The following is a 21,931-nucleotide window of genomic DNA, read 5'->3' on the forward strand; positions in this document are numbered from 1 at the left end:
TCATTGCTCTCGCTTGATCTCCCTGTTTAACACACTCTCTCTCTCTCTCTCTCTCTCTCTCTCTCTCTCTCTCTCTCTCTCTCTCTCTCTCTCCATCCCCCCTCGCTCCCTGCAGGATCCTGCTCTGTTGAATGGGAGGGTGACTATCCATCATGCCAAGGCTGGGGCGGTGTTGGCCAAACAGGGGGACCAGGTACAGACTCCTCTCCTCCCTTTCTCTCCTCTTTTTTTAAGTGTCAAAACCTCAAACTGAAAAAGACATGTTTTATCCATCATCACCTCTTTTTTTTATATAATGTTTTTCATATACAGTTGAGGCCAACATTATTAGCCCCCCCAGGAATTATGGAAAATTGTTCCTAATGTTTCCTCCCATTTCCTTCGTTCGGGTGCATGGCATCATGAAAAAAGAAAATGATGTTGAAATTTCGAGGGATAATAAGAAATCTGCTCTTACTGTAGTCTAGGCTTAGGTCGTCGCTGGGTCTTCCAACAAAGACAAATGACCCAAAGCATACATCAAAATTGGTCCAATAGTTTCCTAAAGGACACCAAAACCAAAGTCCTGGAGTGGCCCGCACAGAGCCCAGATCTCAATCCTGTTGAGAATCTGTGACGGGTGCTCAAAGGGAATGTCCATGCTCGGAAACCACCACGCAATTTGGACCAGCTGGAACAATTTGCAATGGAAGAATGAGCCAAAATCCCTCGAGACCTGTTCCTTCCTTTCCACTCCATCCTTGCCCTTTGTCTCTCTCTCACTCCTGTCCTCCCCTCCCCCTCCCTCTCTCCTCTCTCTCTCTCTCTCTCTCTCTCTCTCTCTCTCTCTCTCAGGACGCGAGTCTGCACTTTGTCCTGTCTGGTTGCCTGCACGTGTACCAGAGGATGATAGAGAAGCAGGACGCCGTGTGTCTGTTCATCACCCAGCCGGGGGAGATGGTGGGCCAGCTGTCCGTGCTCACAGGGGAGCCCCTCATCTTCACCATCAAGGCCGTACGAGACTGCACCTTCCTCAGGATCTCCAAGTCCGACTTCTATGAGTGAGCGTGCCTCTCCTTCTCTCTCTCTCTCTCTCTCTCTCTCTCTCTCTCTCTCTCTCTCTCTCTCTCTCTCTCTCTCTCTCTCTCTCTCTCTCTCTCTCACCCACTCTCGTCCTTACCCACATGGCCACCTAGTGACTGAACACCTGAAGGTGTGATACCTACTGTATGTGTATTGACCCTGGCGCTGTGCTCTCTGCCGCCCCCTGCAGGATCATGCGTGAGCAGCCCAGTGTTGTCCTGAGCGTGGCCCACACCGTAGCCATCCGCATGTCCGACTTCGTCAGACAGATGGACTTCGCCATCGACTGGATGGCTGTGGAGGCCGGGAGAGCTCTCTATAGGTGTGTGTGTGTGTGTGTGTGTGTGTGTGTGAGTGTGTGTGAGGGGAGGTTTGTTAGGCTTATAATGTTGTGAGATTTGTTTTACTGACACCGGCCCACAACACACAAACAACATTCCTCAGTCTATCACTTTGACAAATTAAAACGCATAACTTTAGGCAGTATCTACACATTTATCTTGCGTGCTGGAAAACTGAAATGGATATTTTGAAACCATACGCCACCAGTGTGGACTGATGATGATGATGATGATGATGATGATAAATGAATATAATTGGTTACCTGCTGTTTTTCTGTCGCCCCCTTCTCTCCTCCGTCATCCCCTCTCCCTCTCACTCCCTCTCCCTCTCTCTCTCTCTCTCCCTCTCTCTCTCTCTCTTTCCTTCTCTTCCGTCCTCCTCCTCCCATCCCCAGGCAGGACGACCAGTCAGACTGCACCTACATCGTCCTGAACGGTCGTCTGCGGTCAGTCATCCGCAAGGCCAATGGCAAGAAGGAGCTGGTGGGAGAGTACGGCCGGGGGGATCTGATAGGGGTGGTGAGAACACTACACCTACACACAGTGTAAAGCAGAAGCTTTTATCCAAAGTGACATAGAACACGTACATTTGTCAGAAGTATTGTAAGTGAATCATCTATCTATCAGTCATCCTAAGTAAGACTGTATGCTAGGACTAGGGGCCGTTGACAGTCACAATGCTAGAAGGAAGGATTAAAAAAGGGAGGCAAAGGTAGAAAAGTCTATAATGTTACGGTACATGTGGGAAGACGGTACATGTGGGAAAACTAGGGTTAGGGTTAGGTGCTAGGGTTAAGGTTAGGGTTAGGGTTAGGGTTAGGGATAGGATTAGGGTTAGACATGCCAGCATGTACCAAGTCGACGTAGCACCTAACCCTAACCCTAGTTTTCCCACATGTACCGTATTCCCACATGTACCGTAACATATATACTATATGATGATGTGATGAGACATATTCACCTCTAAATAAATACAATTTTCACCTTCTTTATTCATGCACGGTGATGAGGGGGGGTGTGTGTGTATCAATATGACACTTGTGAACCCTGGATGTGTTCCCCAGGTGGAGGCTCTGACCAGACAACCACGAGCCACCACGGTCCACGCGGTCAGAGACACCGAACTGGTCAAGCTGCCTGAAGGAACGCTCAACAACATCAAGAGGAGGTACCCTCAGGTCAGTGTTTCCACCTTGTTCTGACTGGAATTGGTCTTAAACGACTGAGTTGGGAACTGCTCTTAACTAGGGATGTCCCGATCCCACTTTTTCACTACCGATACCGATACCTGGGCTTCGGGTATCGGCGATACCGATACCGATGCGATATTTGTATAAATTTTTTGACCCCTGAATATTTTTTTTTTTTTTTTTTTTTTTCCTAACACCAGGGGAGCCACCCCTCCTAAATTTCGTTGTTTGGTACCTGTACTGTAGCAATGACAATAAAGACCATTCATTCATTCATTCATTCAAATACCTCCCCAGTATATAGTCCACACCAACAACAGTTAAATTAAAGACTGCCAGCCTTTATTAAAGCAACAAATGCGACGTGTTGTGGATTGGAACTACGGATCATAAGCTTTCAAATGATGTGTCATACATTGAAATGCGAAAAAATATGAAGTTAGAGTAATTTGAATGTTGTTAGACGTCAGGCACATAGGGTTAACCTCTTTGTAATGAAACCGGAAGCACACAGCGCAGCGCTATGCGCATTTTAAGCGCATATAGGACTCGCGTGAAGCGCTATGCGCATTTTAAGCGCATATAGGACTTGCGTGAAGGATTTCTGCGACACGTGTTTCTGTTCACTGTTTTTATTCTCTCATCGCTTATACACATAAGTTTGACTGCGGATGACAGTAGGATCGGATCGGAGCCTTTTTTTTTTCTGGTCCGATCTCCGATCCAGCATTCAGGACCAATATCGGGTCGATATCCGATCTCAGTATCGGATCGGGACATCCCTACTCTTAACCCATGCACTGTAACTAATAACCTGTCACAGGTGTGGGTGTGGGTGTGTGTCTGGCACTGTGACCGTGTTTGGACCACACACTGAGGTTCATAAGTGGTTGTGTGTGTGTAGGTGGTGACCAGATTGATCCACTTGTTGGGGCAGAAGATCCTGGGGAACTTGCAACAGGCCCGTGGACCCTTTTCAGGTACACACACACACACACACACACACACTAGAGCAGTACTACATACATACACACACACACACACACACACACACACACACACAGGAGCAGTACTACACACACACACACACACACACACACACACACACACACACACATAAGAGGCATACATGGGCACACACACAAATGCACAAACAAACATATGTACCATATATTCACATTCTCTTTCGCGCACACACACACACACTGTCTCACCCCAGTGGCGGCTGGCCAATAGAGGGCGCCGCCCCCACCTTCCAACGCTTCCTTCCGCTTCCTAGTTCCTACTTGTAAAAGTTTTTAAAAATAAACATTGTTTACTCATAAAATGCGGCTGATATTCTGTCGGCGCCTATCAGCATTCATTAAAAATCCTCCAATACAATAAAAATTGTATCTGTGTGAAATTCACTGTGAAAATACATATATATATATACAAGGGTAGGGAGTCGGGACGCCGGCCGAATGGGATCTTATGGCAGTGCTAATACTTTTGGCTTACACGTGAGCTGTAGCAGCGCTCCAATTGGCTGTCTCCTATTTCCCGGTCGGGGCGCACAAAAGTGCGCCCTGAGCATGCGCGGATTAACGCATAGGCTTATCTAGGCTGCAGCCTAGGGCCACTACCACTAGGGGGCCACGGCGGCCACCTAACATTGGATACAAAAAAAATAAAATGCGTGAGACTTGAGAGCCCTGAATATCCGGTTGTTAAGTCTGACGTCAAACGTGACGTTTTGCAATTTCCGGGTCCAAACCAGAAATTCTCCGCACCAGAATACCAGTGTACTACAGCGGTAGAATGACAGTTTAATCGTTTTTTAGACTCGGATCTATTCATACAACAAGGGACACAGCACTTTCCCGTTTTCCCCATATTGTCAGGGTATTTGAGCCTCGGAAAAGCGCTATATAAATATAATAAATTATTATTATTATTGCGGCATTTTGAAGACAGCGCCTCAGCCAACTTTGGACCCGGAAACACGTCACGACTTAACAACCGAATAGCTAAGTAAAAAAATAAAAAAAAATAATGCAGCTGCGACGACCAATGTTGTTGAGAGTGAGAGCCACGAAGCAGTTAGCACTGGGTCGGGTGTCGCTAGCAGCACTGAGGCGAACATGGGGGACAGCAACAGAGAGACAGACAACAGGAGAGGAGAGCAACAGAGAGACAGACAACAGGAGAGGACAGCAACAGAGAGACAGACAACAGGACAGCAACAGAGAGACAGACAACAGGACAGCAACAGAGAGACAGACAACAGGACAGCAACAGAGAGACAGACAACAGGACAGCAACAGAGAGACAGACAACAGGAGAGGAGAGCAATAGAGACAGAACTGAGGTGAGGTGAGCAACAGAGATAGTTCAGGATGATAACAAACAGTTCAGTATGACAGAGACAACTAATAGAAAGACAACTGTATGATTATAGAGTTTACATGTTCAAGGAAATATTGTATGATAATAGAAAGGTACACTTTAATTTAATTAAAGAAGTAACAAAGAACACATTTATTATCACAATTGCATTGTGTTCCATGTCTTTCTCCATTTAATAAATAACGCCTAGTTGAATGGCTAAACAAGACAACTGTCTGGACAGTACTGCTAGAATTATTCACCTTACCGCTGCACAGATAGACAAAGGGTATAAGTCCATTCTGTTAACATTAGGTCTACTCTGCTAACAAAGACTATTCCAGTTGATTTGTCAGTTGTTGTGCATTATATTTTTGTTGTGTTTGCAGTTTGCCCTTTAATACAAGTTACAATATATATATTCTCATGCTAAAATCGACTGTAAATCCAGATTTTAAAGTTGATATTCTTCCCCGTGGATCATGCCCCCATAACCTGTGCCCCACCCAACATTTTTTATCACCAACCGCCACTGTCTCACCCCCATCTCTCTGTCCTCCAGGTTCTACTCTGGGCCTGTCCAGCGTGGCGTCCAGCCCTGACGTCACCAACCCCGCCAGTAACCTGTCCACCGTGGCCGTCCTGCCCATATCCGACGACGTGCCAATCAACGCCTTCAACCTGGAGCTCAGCCACGCCCTCAGCGCCATCGGTACACGCCCACTCGCCTCGTCTCATCTGTGAATGACCCTTCAAACCCTCCCATTCAGATCAATGTTAACCCTCCGTCAAAGAATAAATCTATTATTTATGAAGACCATATGTTTTAGGGTGGATAATTACCATTCTATCTTGCTATTTACTGAGGTCTCTGTTTGTCTCTCACATGTAGGGCCCACCCTGCTGCTGACCAGTGAAATCATCAGAGAGCGACTGGGGGCCTCGGCTCTAGACAGGTGTGTTTGATGACATCAGCCGGTCAAGAATCACCTCCAAACCTTTCCTCTCCCCTCTCTCTCTCTCTCTCTCTCTCTCTCTCTCTCTCTCTCTCTCTCTCTCTCTCTCTCTCTCTCTCTCTCTCTCTCTCTCTCTCTCTCTCTCTCTCTCTCTTTCTTTCTTCGCTCTGTTTCTCTTATTTCTATAGAAGACTTTCATCTTTTTAACTGCCCTCTCCTCCCCTGCAGTGTCTGTTTTAACCCTCCTCTCTCTCTCTCTCTCTCTCTCTCTCTCTCTCTCTCTCTCTCTCTCTCTCTCTCTCTCTCTCTCTCTCTCTCCCCCCCCTGTTTAGTATTCATGAGTACCGTTTGTCTGGCTGGCTCGCCCAGCAGGAGGACATCAACCGGATCGTTCTGTACCAGACAGACAGCACCATGACGCCCTGGACACAGCGCTGCATCCGCCAGGCCGACTGCATCCTCATCGTGGGCCTGGGGGACCAGGAGCCCGCCCTGGGACAGGTAGACAGGGGTATAGGGGAAAGGGGGGGGGGGGGGGGGGGGAAGGGGGAGGGCTGAGGGGAGTGTTGGGTGATGCAGCAACCTCACTACTCGGTCACAGCTGCCCTGGTGCCCCCCGCTGGTGGAACGAGCTTCCCACTGACTTAGTCACTGCCTATCTTCCGCCGTAGACTAAAAAACCCCATCTCTTCAGGCTACACCTTAACTGTTCCTCCTAAGACCTGAGGTGGATTTAATTGCACTTGGTTTCTAATCCCCTAACTAAGTGTGTGTGTGTGTGTGTGTGTGTGTGTGTGTGTGTGTGTGTGTGTGTGTGTGTGTGTGTGTGTGGGTGTGGGTGTGGGTGTGGGTGTGGGTGTGGGTGTGCATGCACACTGTGCCATGTACGTGTGTGTGTGTGTGTGTGTGTGTGTGTGTGTGTGTGTGTCCCTCTCTTTCTCTGCAGCTGGAGCAGATGTTGGAGAACACGGCGGTGCGGGCCCTGAAGCAGCTGGTCCTGCTGCACCGGGAGGACGGGCCCGGACCCTCCCGGACCGTGGAGTGGCTCAACATGCGCAGCTGGTGCTCCGGACACCTGCACCTCCGCTGCCCCCGCCGGGTGTTCTCCAGACGAGGACCCTCCAAACTGGTACGCAGCCTCTTCCCACCCCAAAAATAAAAAGATCTTAACGCTTACGGCGGTAACACCCTTGTGATGCTGGGACTGATCCCCATACTCACTGTGTGTCCTATTGAAACATACTCGTCCAAAGAGATATTTGATAGGGCGCGTTAGTGGCATGGTCCCTGGTTCGATTCCGGCCATCGACATCTTTCTCACCCATCCTACCTGTCAATCTCTACTGTCTCCATCCCAATAGAGCAGAAATGGCCTAAAAACATATAAAGAAAAGGGAAAAAATTAGATATTTAGAAGTAGATGGGGCAGCTAGGTAGAGCCGGCGCCTAATGATCGCAAGGTCAGCGGTTCGATCCCCTGCTGGCCACCCGTCGGTCGAGATGTCCTTGGGCAAGACACTGAACCCCAAATTCCTCCCAATGAACGGGCCAGTGCCTTGCATGGTAGCTTGCCGCCCTTGGTATGTGAATGGGTGAATGAGAGGCCATTGTAAAGCGCTTTGGAATAAGCTGCTATACTATAAGTGCAGTCCATTTACCATTCCATTTAGATATGCTATCTAGGTGCATGCATAAATATGCTGACAGATATGGTATTTTGCGGGGTTTATTTTCCATTTTTGTCCCATTTTGAATCCCTCAAGTATATTGAGTAGCGTGGGGTACGGGGAGATGACGGTGTGTAATAGGGATGGACGGTTTTTCGGTTAAACCGAAAACCGGGGTTTATAAAAATAGAAACGGTTTTTTATCAAAACCGTCTGAAACCGGATTAAAATTTTTTTTTTTTTTTTTTTTTTTTTTTTACTATGTTGTTCAAAGAATAAAACTGGAACATGTCACATGTTTGTCGTGTGTGAAAATAACAATGATACAGTCCGAATCTGCCGCGCAATGAGTGAGAGGTTTGGTCAGTTGTGAAGAATAACTGAGGATTAATATCTAATTGGGATTATATTTAAGGGTAACGAATCACTCTATGGGAAAGATAGTTGCCTTCAGTTATTGGTAGATAGGAAAGGTTTTTTACAATTAGTCGCTTACATTTAATAAGATAATTTTCGCTGCTCTCTGTAAAGCGCATTGGGTCACTTTTGTGAGAAATGCGCTATAGAAATAAAATGTGATTTGATTTGATATCAATCAATCAATCAAACTTTATTTATGTTCTATAGCACAAATCATGCATTGAATGTAACTCCAAGTGCAGTATTTACTAAACCACAATATAATAAAACAAGAGCTATACGGATCAAGAGTGTTTGTGCACAGCACCACTGTGTGTGAAGGCGCTACTGAAAGTGATGACAGAACGCATGTCTCAGAAGATACGCGGTCACTTAGTGATGCAAAGGTAGTTCTGTATTTATCTCTATCTGTATTAGTACATTTATTTTGAAAGCTCTATTTTGACAGCTCTACCATGGGCACTTTTATTTTGATGGGGCATTCTTTGTTGATTGACTTACGACAGTTCAGGACGAGTCAGTCTCGCGGCATGTGGTTTTTATGAAAAGCTTTAAGTATGTTCACTGCATAATTCTAAGTCTAATATTTCAGTGATTATTGAGCAGTATTCAAATATTTCAATACATTGAGCAGCAGCTGAAACTTTGTCTAAGAACCAAGATATTGAGAAAGCAGTTCATTCAATGAAGACGCTGTTCCAAGAGATGATCTTCCGTGCAGGCGTGCACCCTGGATCAGCGGAGCTGGTGTGTTAAGTGTTCATGTGTTTTCATGTATGGTGTAGCTTACAAAAGTCTGCCTTTCCACTTATATTTGTGAAACTAAGTAGCCTAAATGTGTTGCGACTGTGCTTACGGTGTTTTAATGGTGTTCGACATGAGTGTATTGTAGCAGTAGGGCTCAATTATTTGAAATTGTCGCTTTTTTTTTTTTCTTTTTTTTTTTTTTTCTTTTTTCGGTTGTTTTTCGGTTAACCGGAAAACCGCGGTTTTAGTCTTTGACGGTTTTTCGGTTTCAATGATTGGAAACCGTCCATCCCTAGTGTGTAATGGTGTGTGTCTTGCTTGGCAGAGGGAGGTGTACGAGAAGGTGTTTGAGAAGACGGCTGACAGACACAGTGATTTCTCTCGGCTGGCCCGCGTCCTGACTGGCAACAGCATCGCCCTGGTGCTGGGAGGAGGGGGGGCCAGGTGAGTGGTGCTGGGGGGAGGGGGGGCCAGGTGAGCAGGCCTACTGGAAGGAGACGAGGAAAAGAAGCTGCTTTTTAAATGTAATGAATTATTATTATTACACAGTCCACCCGGAACAGATGCCTTTTCCCCCCCTCGTCTCTGATTGGTGGTTGTCCCTGTCACTCCTGCAGAGGCTGCTCCCACGTAGGTGTGATCAAGGCCATGGAGGAGGCGGGGATTCCCATCGACATTGTGGGCGGGACTTCCATCGGCTCGTTCATCGGGGCGCTGTACGCCGAGGAGAGGAGCGCCGTGCGCACCAAGCAGAGAGCCAGAGAGTGGTCCAAGGTCCGCCCCCCCTCCCCCCTCCCCCCTCAAAAAACCCTGCTTTCCCATCATGCAGTTCACCTCTCATACATGTTCATCATGTGTTCTGTCTGAAAGGAATACATCTCTCTCTCGCTCTCTCTCTCTGTCTGTCTCTCACACACACACTCACTCTTCCATTCCTTCACACCCTCCCCTTTAATCTCTCTTTCTCCCTCCCCCTCGCCTCCTCACTGCCCCCTACAGGCAATGAACTCTGTGTTCAAGACCGTCCTGGACCTGACCTATCCCATCACCTCCATGTTCTCCGGCTCCGCCTTCAACACCAGCATCTCCAAAGTGTTCCAGGACAAGCAAGCTGAGGTGAGAGGTCATTGCAAAGCAGTGGCGGCTGGCCAATAGAGGGCGCTAGGGCGCCGCCCCCACCTTCCAACGCGCCCCCACTTCCTAGTTCCTACTTGTAAAAGTTTTTAAAAATAAACATTGTTTACTCATAAAATGCGGCTGATATTCTGTCGGCGCCTATCAGCATTCATTAAAAATCCTCCAATACAATAAAAATGGTATCTGTGTGAAATTCACTGTGAAAATACATATATATATATATATATATATATATATATATATATATATACAAGGGTAGGGAGTCGGGACGCCGGCCGAATGGGATCCTATGACAGTGCTAATACTTTTGGCTTACACGTGAGCTGTAGCAGCGCTCCAATTGGCTGTCTCCTATTTCCCGGTCGGGGCTCACAAAAGTGCGCCCTGAGCATGCGCGGATTAACGCATAGGCTTACCTAGGCTGCAGCCTAGGGCCACTAACACTAGGGGGCCACGGCGGCCACCTAACATTGGATAAAAAACATTTATAATTAAAATATATTTAAAAAATATATAAATAAAATAAAATAAAGAATCCTGAGCCCCCCCCCAAATCCTGAGGCAGGACAGCAACAGAGAGACAGACAACAGGACAGCAACAGAGAGACAGACAACAGGAGAGGAGAGCAATAGAGACAGAACTGAGGTGAGGTGAGCAACAGAGATAGTTCAGGATGATAACAAACAGTTCAGTATGACAGAGACAACTAATAGAAAGACAACTGTATGATTATAGAGTTTACATGTTCAAGGAAATATTGTATGATAATAGAAAGGTACACTTTAATTTAATTAAAGAAGTAACAAAGAACACATTTATTATCACAATTGCATTGTGTTCCATGTCTTTCTCCATTGAATAAATAATGCCTAGTTGAATGGCTAAACAAGACAACTGTCTGGACAGTACTGCTAGAATTATTCACCTTACCGCTGCACAGATAGACAAAGGGTATAAGTCCATTCTGTTAACATTAGGTCTACTCTGCTAACAAAGACTATTCCAGTTGATTTGTCAGTTGTTGTGCATTATATTTTTGTTGTGTTTGCAGTTTGCCCTTTAATACAAGTTACAATATATATATTCTCATGCTAAAATCGACTGTAAATCCATATTTTAAAGTTGATATTCTTCCCCGTGGAGCATGCCTCCATAACCTGTGCCCCACCCAACATTTTTATCACCAGCCGCCACTGTTGCAAAGTGCTTGGCGTGTGTGTGCGTGTGTGCGTGTGCGTGTGCGTGTGCGTGTGTGTGCGTGTGCGTGTGCGTGTGCGTGTGCGTGTGCGTGTGTGTGTGCGTGTGTGTGTGTGTGTGTGCGTGCGTGTGCGTGTGTGTCTCTAACATATTGTGTATGTACCCAGGACCTGTGGCTCCCCTACTTCAACGTCACCACTGACATCACGGCCTCCGCCATGCGCGTGCACCAAGACGGTGAGTGGCAGCTGAGTGCTGGCCAGCCCCCCCCCCCACCTCCGCTCTATCGCTGTTCTTTTTTATTTGATAAATATATATTGGTTATTTTAGCGTAGAATAGGAGTGATTTGTCATCGCTTCAAGAATTGGTTACAATAGGACTTCGATAGCTGTTGGGGTCAGTCTCAAGTAGTCAGTTGTCACACAAACACACACACACACACACACACACACACACACAACACACAACACAGGGGTGCTAGATAGAATATGTAGGTCAATTAGACACTCTATTCACAGCTCAAACTCTAAACCAAACATCTACTTACACTGTAACTCCCAGAGACGACAAAGAACTAATGTGTGAAATTGGCATGGTCATTAATCGACTCTTAGTCCTTCCAAATGCCCCGTACGTAATTATTCAGCTAATTCGAAATTCCGTGGTCTCACTGAGTCAGTGATTACGGCTATTAAAACTCCCTGGCCCCATTTCAGCATGTTAATGAACTCGTCAATTCATTGACATATATAAGCCTATTGAAGACCAGGCAACAGAAGAGAGAGTTTGAATCACTAAAATAATAATAATATTAATAATAATAATAATAATAATCATATAAATATAATATGTTGATTCAAAGTTACATTATCCAATTGATAGATTATACTATCTTTAAACCATACCACCCTAGATGTTGCATGCTTTCCAGCTTTTATAGTGAGAATAGTAGGGATCATACATTTGAAAGAGAGAAAAAAGCCATCTTTTCATGCTTGATTCTTCATCCGTAGAACGATTGACTGTTAATAATGAATGCATTGTGTTTGACAGTTGAGAAATGCACTGCCACTAACTTAAGCTAGAATAGTCCCCCACCCCACCCCCAAATCCAGTATGCTATTCATGTCTTCAATGTCTAGAGGTCTCCTTTAAGAAAGGGCATGCGTAAAAAAGCTAGTTTTCCATCTCAAATATTGCAATTTGTCATAGAAAAATGTGATTATCGATTACTGATTATGCATAATATTATTCGATAAGCTTTATCCTTAGTAAATGCTGGATTTGGGGGTGCATGCGGGACAGGGGGGGGGGTCCTGCTGATGAGCCTAGAATGCTTGAGTGCTTGCACCTCGGCACGTGTGTACTTAATGCCAGAAGCCAAAGCTTTACTCTATCTCTCTCTATTCAACTTCCTACTCTGATGTCACTTCCTCTCGATGGGTCACTTCATCTTGACAACCTAGTCTACCTAATCCTCCCATCTCTCTCATCTTTTCTTTCTCTCTTATCTTTCGCTCTTGCCAAACATAACATGGGTCACGCTAGCAAGTGAAATATCCTCCTCACCCCCCTTTCCCTTTACATCGGTGTTGTGTAAAAAACATAATAATACATGTCTTAAAAAACAATGCTGAACCAAAGCTGTAGTGATGGCTAATGTTAACCGCTCATGTAGTGAAAACTCGGGGACGTGTCGCGTCCATGCTTCGGTCTATAGTGAGTCATAGACATAGTGTTAGTAGCTGACCCCCCCCCCCCCCCACACTCTTGCCCACGTCAACAAGTAGGATCCAGAACATTCTTCCCTTGCTTCTCCCTCCTCTCCCTAATGCTACTCCCTCCGCCCCTCCCTCCATACTCTGCTTTCCATAGTTTTTCCTGATGGGCTTTGTTTCATATTGCTCTAAAAACCTCCTATTACTGTACACACACACACACACACACACACCCTCCGGCCCTCCCTCCATACTCTGCTTTCCATAGTTTTTCCTGATGGGCTTTGTTTCATATTGCTCTAAAAACCTCCTATTACTGTACACACACACACACACACACACACACCCTCCGGCCCTCCCTCCATACTCTGCTTTCCATAGTTTTCCTGATGCGCTTTGTTTCATATTGCTCTAAAAACCTCCTATTAATGTACACACACACACACACACACACAGACAGACAGACAGACATGTACACATATGATTAGGAAGTGATGCGTGTTCTCAGCTCAGTGAGTATGGGCCAACACCGACCTAAAAAGAGAAACCGGTGGGTTTTTCAATAAGAGGATGTTGCACAGTTGTTGCATCAAGAAACACAAGGTTACGAGAGACGGAACGGTGCCATTTGGTTTATGCAACACCCCCGTGCCGCCCTAGGCTGCTGCAGTAGAAGCCGATGGATCTCAGAGACACAGCTAGGCACAGCGGTGTCCCATGGGTATCAATGGAGTCTCCTTCTTTGATTTGATTTGATTTGATTTCATTCATTTCCACCCTAGGCACCAATAGTCATGGTGGCCAAGAGTGTGAGTTTAATGTGGTTAACACCATTAATGAAGTCACGGTTCCTTTCATTAGTGTGCACAAGATAACACTCAGCCTGGCTTGTAGTCCTCCCCTCTGTCCTCTCTCTGTCTGTCTTTAACTTGTAGTTTCTCTTCTTTTATGGATCTCCCTCCCTCCCTCTTTTTTTCTATCATGCTATCGCCTTCTCTCTCTTCTCTGTGGGGCATTTTGTTGTGGTGCTTTTGAAAGTGATAGACATTCTCTCGCGCTCTCTCACACGCTTTCTTTCCCTCCCTCTTTCTCTCTCAGAAGCTCTCTCTCTCTCTCTGGCTGTTGTAGGCTCTGTCATCTACCTAACCAAGCTAATTCTAATACGTACACTTTAGACAAACACCAGATAGACTTACTGTGATTTTTCAAAGCCTGGGGAAGACTTGAATGGGATATTTTTTTTTAAAAGAAAAGAAAAGAAGAGCAGACGTTTTGCTTAAAACCTATTGTTTATGGTTAGTGATTTACTGATATTACTGATATGCTAGTAGTTTTTTAGTCAATTGAGATATCTGTTGTAATACGATAGCCTTTTTAAAACATCTGTATATTATTCTTATTTTGGCCAATATTTGTATGAGTGAAACTTGTGTTTTATATGAGCTGGCCACTCCTACGGTAATGTTGTTTAGTGTATTCAGAAATGTTCATGCAGGGTTTTATGGGAAGGGAAAATTGGGAGGTTTGCCAATTGTTACATTGCAGGAGCTCTGCACATGTTCTGCTGTCTCATCTCCTCCATCTGTCTCCTGCTCCTCTGCTACTTCTAGCTATTTTTCCCTCTCTTCCCTTCCATCTCTCTCTCTACCTCCACCTACCTCTCTCTCTCTCTCTCTCTCTTTCTCTCTCTCTACCTGTACATACCTGCCTACCCCTCTCTACCTCTCTCTTTCTCTCTCTCTCTCTACCTCTACGTAGCTGCCTACCCCTCTCTACCTCTACCTCTCTCTCTCTCTCTCTGTCTCTCTCTCTCTCTCTGTCTCTCTACCTCTACCTCTACGTAGCTGCCTACCCCTCTCTACCTCTATCTCTCTCTCTCTACCCCTCTCTCTACCTGTATGTACCTACCAACCCCTCTCTACCTCTCTCTCTATCTCTTTCTCTCTACCACTCTCTACCTGTACGTACCTTCCTGCCACTCTCTCTCTCTCTCTCTTTCTCTCTCTCTCTACCTGTACGTACCTTCCTACCACTCTCTCTCTCTCTCTCTTTCTCTCTCTCTCTACCTGTACGTACCTTCCTACCACTCTCTCTCTCTCTCTCTCTCTACCTCTACCTCTACCTCTCTCTCTCTCTATCTCTCTATCTCTCTCTCTGTGTCCATGTTTGATGTCCCTCCTTGTCATCTTCATTTTGACAGGCAGTCTCTGGCGCTATGTCAGAGCCAGTGCGTCCTACACCCCCTATTTACCTCCCCTCTGCGACCCCAAGGATGGCCACTTGCTTGTGGATGGTTGCTATGTTAACAATGTCCCAGGTCAGAGTTCAAACCCCTGATTCCCTCCCACCGACCACTGGGCTACACCCCTCCCATACTCCGCCTCGCCCATTAACCAACCTCCCCTCCCCTCCCCCCCTGACCAGTCGGACATTGGGAACCCATGGTTTGGAAGGAGAGTTTGATAAACGTACATGTTTGAGTATGTAACCCCCCCCACCCACCCCCTCCCTACCACACACACACACACACACACACCACTTGTGAATTGGCTTGGCCCCCACCCTCCGTCTGAGAAACCCCTCCCTCTTTGTCCCCTGATTTGGCAGTGAGGCTTTGGTCATGGCAGGCAGGTACATATCCAAGGGTCAGAGGTCAGAGAGATGCATGCTGGTCCTGCTACAGTACTGGTGCCCCCCCCCCCCGTTCCGTTCCACCCTCCACACCCTCATCTTCATCTCACATGTTCTGCACTTGGCTGGTATACACACCCACACCCCCACACACACACAGAGTACACACTCTACTCTCCTGCTTCTTTCTGCGATGATACAGTCACTTAAGCTTAGTCCTTTCCAACGCTTGGTTGCTTTTTCCCCCCCCCCTCTTCTTCCTAAAGCGTAAAGCTTGGGTCAGCCTTTTAGGATCAGTGTAGGTCAGGCCTAGAGTTTAAACTCAGTCCTAGAGGAAAATCAAGACTCGCTAAATAAAATGTCTTTTTATGAAAGAGCTTTCTCTCAGAAGACGTCTCTATGAATCGAGAACCGACGTGTCGTCGACGGTTCCGTGACGGGGGGAGAACGATCTGCCCCCCCGCGTCTCATTCTGCCCCCTTCCTTGGTGTCCTGGTGTTGTTGTAATGTTTCTCTCAGTGTTTCTGTCCATGTTGTCCATCGCTAGCGTTCTCTTGTCCCTCTGCGTTGCCCACCAAAGGAGTGCTCTTATCGGGCTTGGGTTATGTCGAGCGGTTGCACCCCCCCACAGGACCTCTACACCTCCCCCCACCCCCCAACACCCCCCCCCCCCCCTTTGCTTTGCTTGCGTCCATGTGCATGTCAGTGTATGCGTCTATATATTTATAAGCCTAAATATATATCGACGACCGTGGTGTTGATGTCCCCTGTGTTTTTCAGCTTGTGAAAGTGTTCTGGATCCTAGCGTTGTACATAGCCCCTACATATCATCCGTTTCTGTGTATATGTTAGTTTAGTTTATGGCCTCAATCAGAAACTGAGGGCTAAACCGTCAACTTTGGGACCAAATTTGGTCTTCAGTTAGAACTTTTCCTAGACCTCTCTCCTCCTACACAAGTGAATTTCGCTCGGCTCCCCTTGCCGCCTGCCCCCCCCCCCCCACCCCTTCAAATTCCACGCACAGCAGCACTCTTCTCTTTCTCCGGTGCTCCTTATCCTTCCAACCCATGCAGCGCCCAGCCTGCTCCTGCCCCCTGCTGGACCTGAGCGGTAATGCAGGCCGGCTCAGGGCAGGACTGGCTGGTTGCCCCTAACATGTTCACTGTGAGATCTCCAGACACTGATCCAGCCCCTCAACAACGCACCCAGCACTGCTTCTTGTGTGTAGATTAGCGACATGACAGGCCAAAGGTTTCAATATATTTTATAGAATTCATCAAGAAATATTTTTTTATGTATTCTTTAATGGTTTTGGTTTTAGGTTTGGCTAGATGAGACATTCAGAGAAACTCACAAGGAGCAGCGGAGGGTTGTTGTGGGGACAGAGGTTTGGAGATCAAATCTACCTCGCCACTCTGTGATTGCACCCCCTACCCTCTTACCATGTGCTAGCCCCTACACACACGCGCAAACACAGGTCTCTTGTGCAGGGTAAGGAGGTTTGGGGGATGCAGAAACGAGTATAGAGGTAGGCAGAACCACATTCCCAGCCTATGGTTATAACCCATCTTATTGGGGGGTGGGGGGGTGACCCCCTGACAGTTAACCCCCGTCCCCCTCCCCCTCCTCTGGGTTGGGATTGTGGTCTGCCAACGCACTAACCTAAGACGTTACAGCAACGTTATTGAGATGTTATTCCCCCCCCCCCCCCTCCCCTCCTCCTCCCCTCCCTCCTCCCGGTGTGCCAGGCTCACTGTGGCGTTATGTGAGGGCGAGCATGACCCTCTCGGGGTACCTGCCGCCCCTGTGCGACCCCAAAGATGGCAACTTGCTTATGGACGGTGGCTACATCAACAACCTGCCAGGCAAGTAGAGGTTACCCCACCCCACCCCACCACCTAACCCCATCCTCCCCCGCCACCGCCATCCCCCCACTCCCGCCTGCCCACCTCTCCCCCTCAACGGGAGAAGAGGAAGGGTTAAGGGAGGGAAGGGGGCAGTAGAGTGGTATTAGAGGGTTTTAAGGGGACAGGAAAATGGTCTATGGGTGAGTATGTATGAACCAGTGCTGTCATTGGCGGTGGTGAAGGGTCGTGTGATCTGTGTGTTGGTTTTCCCCCCCCATCTGGTTAGTGAGGTGATGATGATCGTGTTGAGTGAGGTGATTACCTGGTTGACCTGGTTAGTGAGGTCATGATGATGATTAAAATAAAAAATAAAAATTTTAATTGAAAAAAGTTTACAAATATATATATATTGGCCATGGATCTTTGGCAGTGAATGAACTAAAGCCAAGCCTATCAGAAAGACAAACTTGGCAGAAATGAGAAACCCAAAAAATGAATCTCCTCCTTCTTCCCGTCAATCGCTTTGGATAAAAACGTCAGCTGGCAATGGCATATTTTATATTTTTAGTATTCTGCTAGAATCTGTTTCATATTTCCGGGCACAGTTGCAGCTAGATTGTTGTAGATCAGATGGGAAGAAAACAGCACAGCGTCTGTGGAGTCTGTGGGAGTGATGGTGGACTCCACCCAAATCACACCACCCTCCGTCACCCCCAACCTCTCCAAATCAACGCTAAATCAGAGTCGAACAACGCCGTCGTTGTCGGTCCAGCTGCCTGGTGACTGATTGGTTGAAAGTATTTCAAACGGGCGGGAAAGAAAAGAACAGTATTCTAGGTGCTTTGGGCAACATTATTAAATTCAACACCGTAGTTGGCCTCCGTTCTCAGCCACCCAGCAAGAGAATGTTATTATTGCTTTTGAAACGTTGCGACATCAACACAAGACGTCAGTCTGTTCTGACCTTCAATCCCCTCCAGTTGAAACACACACACGTTGAATCAGTCCCTGTAGTTAGCTATCAGAGTGTACAGTAGTCCGCTTAGGAGTCCAGTCTGTCCAACCCTGCCACATGGACTCCTTGTTGCATTTCAACCGGAAAACAAAAGGACAACTTGAAATTAGATTTTGACGAGGACCCTTTTTCTGCGTGCTACTCTATTTTCTTTTATTATAATGATCAGGTTAGTCTACCTTTGCCACATAGTGCTAGTGTACAGCCAGGTGATTTGGAATCAAGTTCCACCCTGTTCAAACCCTGCCGGTAACCCTAACTCAATAGTCGCACAAGGCAATACAAACCAACCATAGAACCAAAGCCCTCTGTCAATTATAAACATAATGTATAGATTTAAAAAAAATGTTATCCTCCTTGTAGCATGCAGAATAAAAGGCTCCGTTTATTAGGGATGGGGGGCGAAGAGTGTACTGCATACAATCTTGGTAATGAAATGTACTGTATACCATGTTTCACAAACCTGTTTACCGTACATTGGGGATGTAGTTATCTTAGTCTCCGTCAGGTTTGTGCGACATATTTTGGGTCGTATAAGTTCCTTTTTTAACCATGTATTGGTGTGCTGTGAGCTCTCCCCCCCAGCGGTTGACCCAATGTGTAACAAGCAAGGAGAGGCTGGTGGAGGTAGAAATCGGAGGACAAGCTCATTGTAATGCATGGGGTGGAAATGAGGAATACAACGAGCCCCTCCTCCGATTCTCCACCTCCGCCAGCCTCCCCTGGATCTCACTGAAGTGCACGTCACGGTCACTCTCTAATTCTCACTCAGTGAATTATTGATAGTGGACCCTCATGGGTGTCAACCGCTAAGCCTGATGGGAGATATGCTAATAGGGTGCGTGCTGGCCCCTCACAATGGGTCAACCCTGTGCTCCCCTGTGTGGAGCCTGTTGTCGTGTATGTTGTCTCAAACACACACACACACACACACACACAACCCGACAGCGCTGCATTATCACTGCCACCATGAAGGCAGCATGAATCTATATGTATATAGTATATGATTTGTGTGGACCTCAGGAAGAGTATCGAATCCTTTGCATCAGCTAACAGGGATCCTAATAAATCAAATCAAATCTAAGTCCATATTCCAAGAGGGTCAAGGGATCTTCTAACCGCTGGACCGTTTTGAACCCCAGCCTTTATGAATCTGATCTCCCTCCCTAATCCACCCGAGTAGTGAACTATTCCATTTTGAATGGATGTATATCTAGTACCTAATGCAGCTGTTTGTGGTGTGTGTGTTGTCTGGAGTGTGAGACTGAAAACCCCAATCCACCGTGTCACTCAGCAACCGTAATAACCCCAGAACAATTTTCTTATCGTCCCCTGCTGCCGGCTCGTGTCTACGCGTGTACGCGTGTCTCCGTGTGTGTGTGTCTGTGTGTGTGTGTGTGTGTCGCGGTGTGAACGTCCCACAGCGGACATCGCCCGGAACATCGGCGCCAAGACGGTCATCGCCATCGATGTGGGCAGCCAGGACGAGACCGACCTCTGTAACTACGGCGACAGCCTGTCCGGCTGGTGGTTGCTGTGGAAACGGATCAACCCCTGGGCTGAGAAAGTAAAGGTACATGCGATGATGATGATAATGATCATCCTGTATCTAGAGGCTTCATGTCGTTCATGTGAATAAACCTGGGGAATATAGCTTCAATGCTCAAAAGCTCAAAGTCAATTACAAATGGGAATTACATCTGTGTGTCAGATGACAGGAAAGGGGATGTAACACACACACACACACACACACTCTCACACTCTTCACTTTCACACACACATACACACACACACACACACTCTCACACTCTTCACTTTCACACACACATACACATACACACACACACACACACACACTCTCACACTCTTCACTTTCACACACACATACACACACACACACACACACACACACACACACACTCATCCTGTGGTCTCTCCTGTGGTCCGTGCTGTGGCCAGGTCCCAGACATGGCAGAGATCCAGTCCAGGCTGGCCTACGTGTCGTGTGTGCGCCAGCTGGAGCTGGTGAAGAAGAGCGCCTACTGTGAGTACATCAGACCGCCCATAGACCGCTTCAAGACCATGGACTTCGGCAAGTTCGACGAGATCTATGTGAGTCTGTTTATCTGTCTCTCTCTCTCTCTCTCTCTCTCTCTCTCTCTCTCTCTCTCTCTCTCTCTCTCTCTCTCTCTCTCTCTCTCTCTCTCTCTCTCTCTCTCTCTCTGTGTGTGTGTCTCTGTCTCTCTCTCTCTCTGTGTGTGTGTCTCTGTCTCTCTCTCTCTGTGTGTGTGTCTCTCTGTCTCTCTCTCTGTGTGTGTGTCTCTCTGTCTCTCTCTCTCTCTGTCTCTCTCTCTCTGTGTATGTGTCTCTCTGTCTCTCTCTCTCTCTCTCTGTGTGTGTGTGTGTCTGTCTCTCTCTCTCTCTCTCTGTGTGTGTGTGTGTGTGTGTGTGTGTGTGTGTGTGTGCGTGTGGTTACTGAGTTTTTTTTGGCTATATTTTTATTATCATTTTCATACACCAACACCAAAGAAAAACAACAACAAACAAAGAAAGAGAAACGTACAATAACAAAGACCATAAACACAGACACACACAGCCTGCATCAACATTGGGATGGTTACAGAGCTACTGGCGGTTACACCAGGACGATTTTTATTTTCAGTCGATATGCTTTACCTAATAGCATGAGTGTAAAATAATCATTATTAAGTGTTGTTTTGCTACAATAATATGTAGATCTATCAAACTATTTTGGATTTATGAGGCCTAATAATAGACTGAACAAAGTTTCTATTGTTGGCCTATATTGCTATTAAATAACATGTGTTTATTTAGCTCTTTTGGCTTGTTATTTTCAATTGCACAACAGTTTATTTGCACTGATTATGATAGGCTTAGCGTGTCTTTTGTGTTTGTTATGTTTTTATTTATCAAGCGGCAGCTGCCTGTTGTTATTTTTAATATATATATATTTCTGTTCCATTCCTTCATGTGGCAGGTACTTTTGATAAATATCTGTGCACTTTATTTTATGCCTGATGTTTTTGCTTTCTGTTGACTAAACAAATACATCTTCTTAAAAACATGGATGTGTTCATTAGTGAGTAGTGATTCAGTCATAACAACAACAGCAGTCGACCACAAGGTTCGTCTGGCCCATTCCTGGGTTAGAGTTGTGTTCCGTTGTGAAATGGTTATGGAGGCTATAACGATTACTGGCATGAAAACCGACCATTACCCACAATTCCATGACCGTCACAGCCTGTGTGTGTGTGTGTGTGTGTGTGTGTCTCTCTCTCTCTCTCTTTCTCTCCCTCCCTCTCTCTCTCTCTCTCTCTCTCTCTATATGGAATGTCTATGGACTTAGGAGTTTAGGGAATATCTATCTATATATATAGCTAACATACTACAGTTTGTTATTACTACTGTACCTTGCTGTACCTAGTGTAAACACGGCCCCATCTCCATGTTGTGTTTCAGGATGTAGGGTACCAGCACGGTAAGCTGCTGTTCACTGGCTGGGCTCGCGGTGACATCATAGACAACATGCTGAAAGACCATCGCTCGGCCGATTACAACGACAGCAAGAGAACAGACGTGAGTTGCGCACAGACACACACACACACACACACAC

The 21,931-nt window shown here is 46.5% G+C and overlaps 1 protein-coding gene across 4 annotated transcripts in view; it reads left to right on the plus strand.

The window, feature by feature from the left end:
* The window catches only part of pnpla6 (patatin-like phospholipase domain containing 6), a 41,756-nt gene that overhangs the window by 18,051 nt on the left and 1,774 nt on the right, over positions 1-21,931 (plus strand). For 2 of the 4 annotated variants that reach the window (XM_080522510.1, XM_080522512.1), the window contains exons 16-33: positions 116-193; positions 835-1,040; positions 1,253-1,384; positions 1,799-1,922; positions 2,468-2,581; positions 3,498-3,573; positions 5,523-5,672; positions 5,853-5,916; positions 6,249-6,417; positions 6,863-7,045; positions 9,076-9,194; positions 9,368-9,524; positions 9,750-9,866; positions 11,253-11,322; positions 15,005-15,121; positions 19,722-19,870; positions 20,257-20,409; positions 21,778-21,894. In XM_080522510.1, coding sequence (XP_080378636.1) covers positions 116-193; positions 835-1,040; positions 1,253-1,384; positions 1,799-1,922; positions 2,468-2,581; positions 3,498-3,573; positions 5,523-5,672; positions 5,853-5,916; positions 6,249-6,417; positions 6,863-7,045; positions 9,076-9,194; positions 9,368-9,524; positions 9,750-9,866; positions 11,253-11,322; positions 15,005-15,121; positions 19,722-19,870; positions 20,257-20,409; positions 21,778-21,894 — 2,295 coding nt within the window. Of the gene's footprint in view, positions 1-115; positions 194-834; positions 1,041-1,252; positions 1,385-1,798; positions 1,923-2,467; positions 2,582-3,497; positions 3,574-5,522; positions 5,673-5,852; positions 5,917-6,248; positions 6,418-6,862; positions 7,046-9,075; positions 9,195-9,367; positions 9,525-9,749; positions 9,867-11,252; positions 11,323-15,004; positions 15,122-17,183; positions 17,301-19,721; positions 19,871-20,256; positions 20,410-21,777; positions 21,895-21,931 lie in introns of all 4 variants that reach the window. The other 2 variants (XM_080522509.1, XM_080522511.1) reach the window with 1 other exon arrangement.

This window comes from Nansenia antarctica (genome assembly GCF_963989245.1).
Source record: "Nansenia antarctica genome assembly, chromosome: 2".
Lineage (NCBI taxonomy): Eukaryota > Metazoa > Chordata > Actinopteri > Argentiniformes > Microstomatidae > Nansenia > Nansenia antarctica.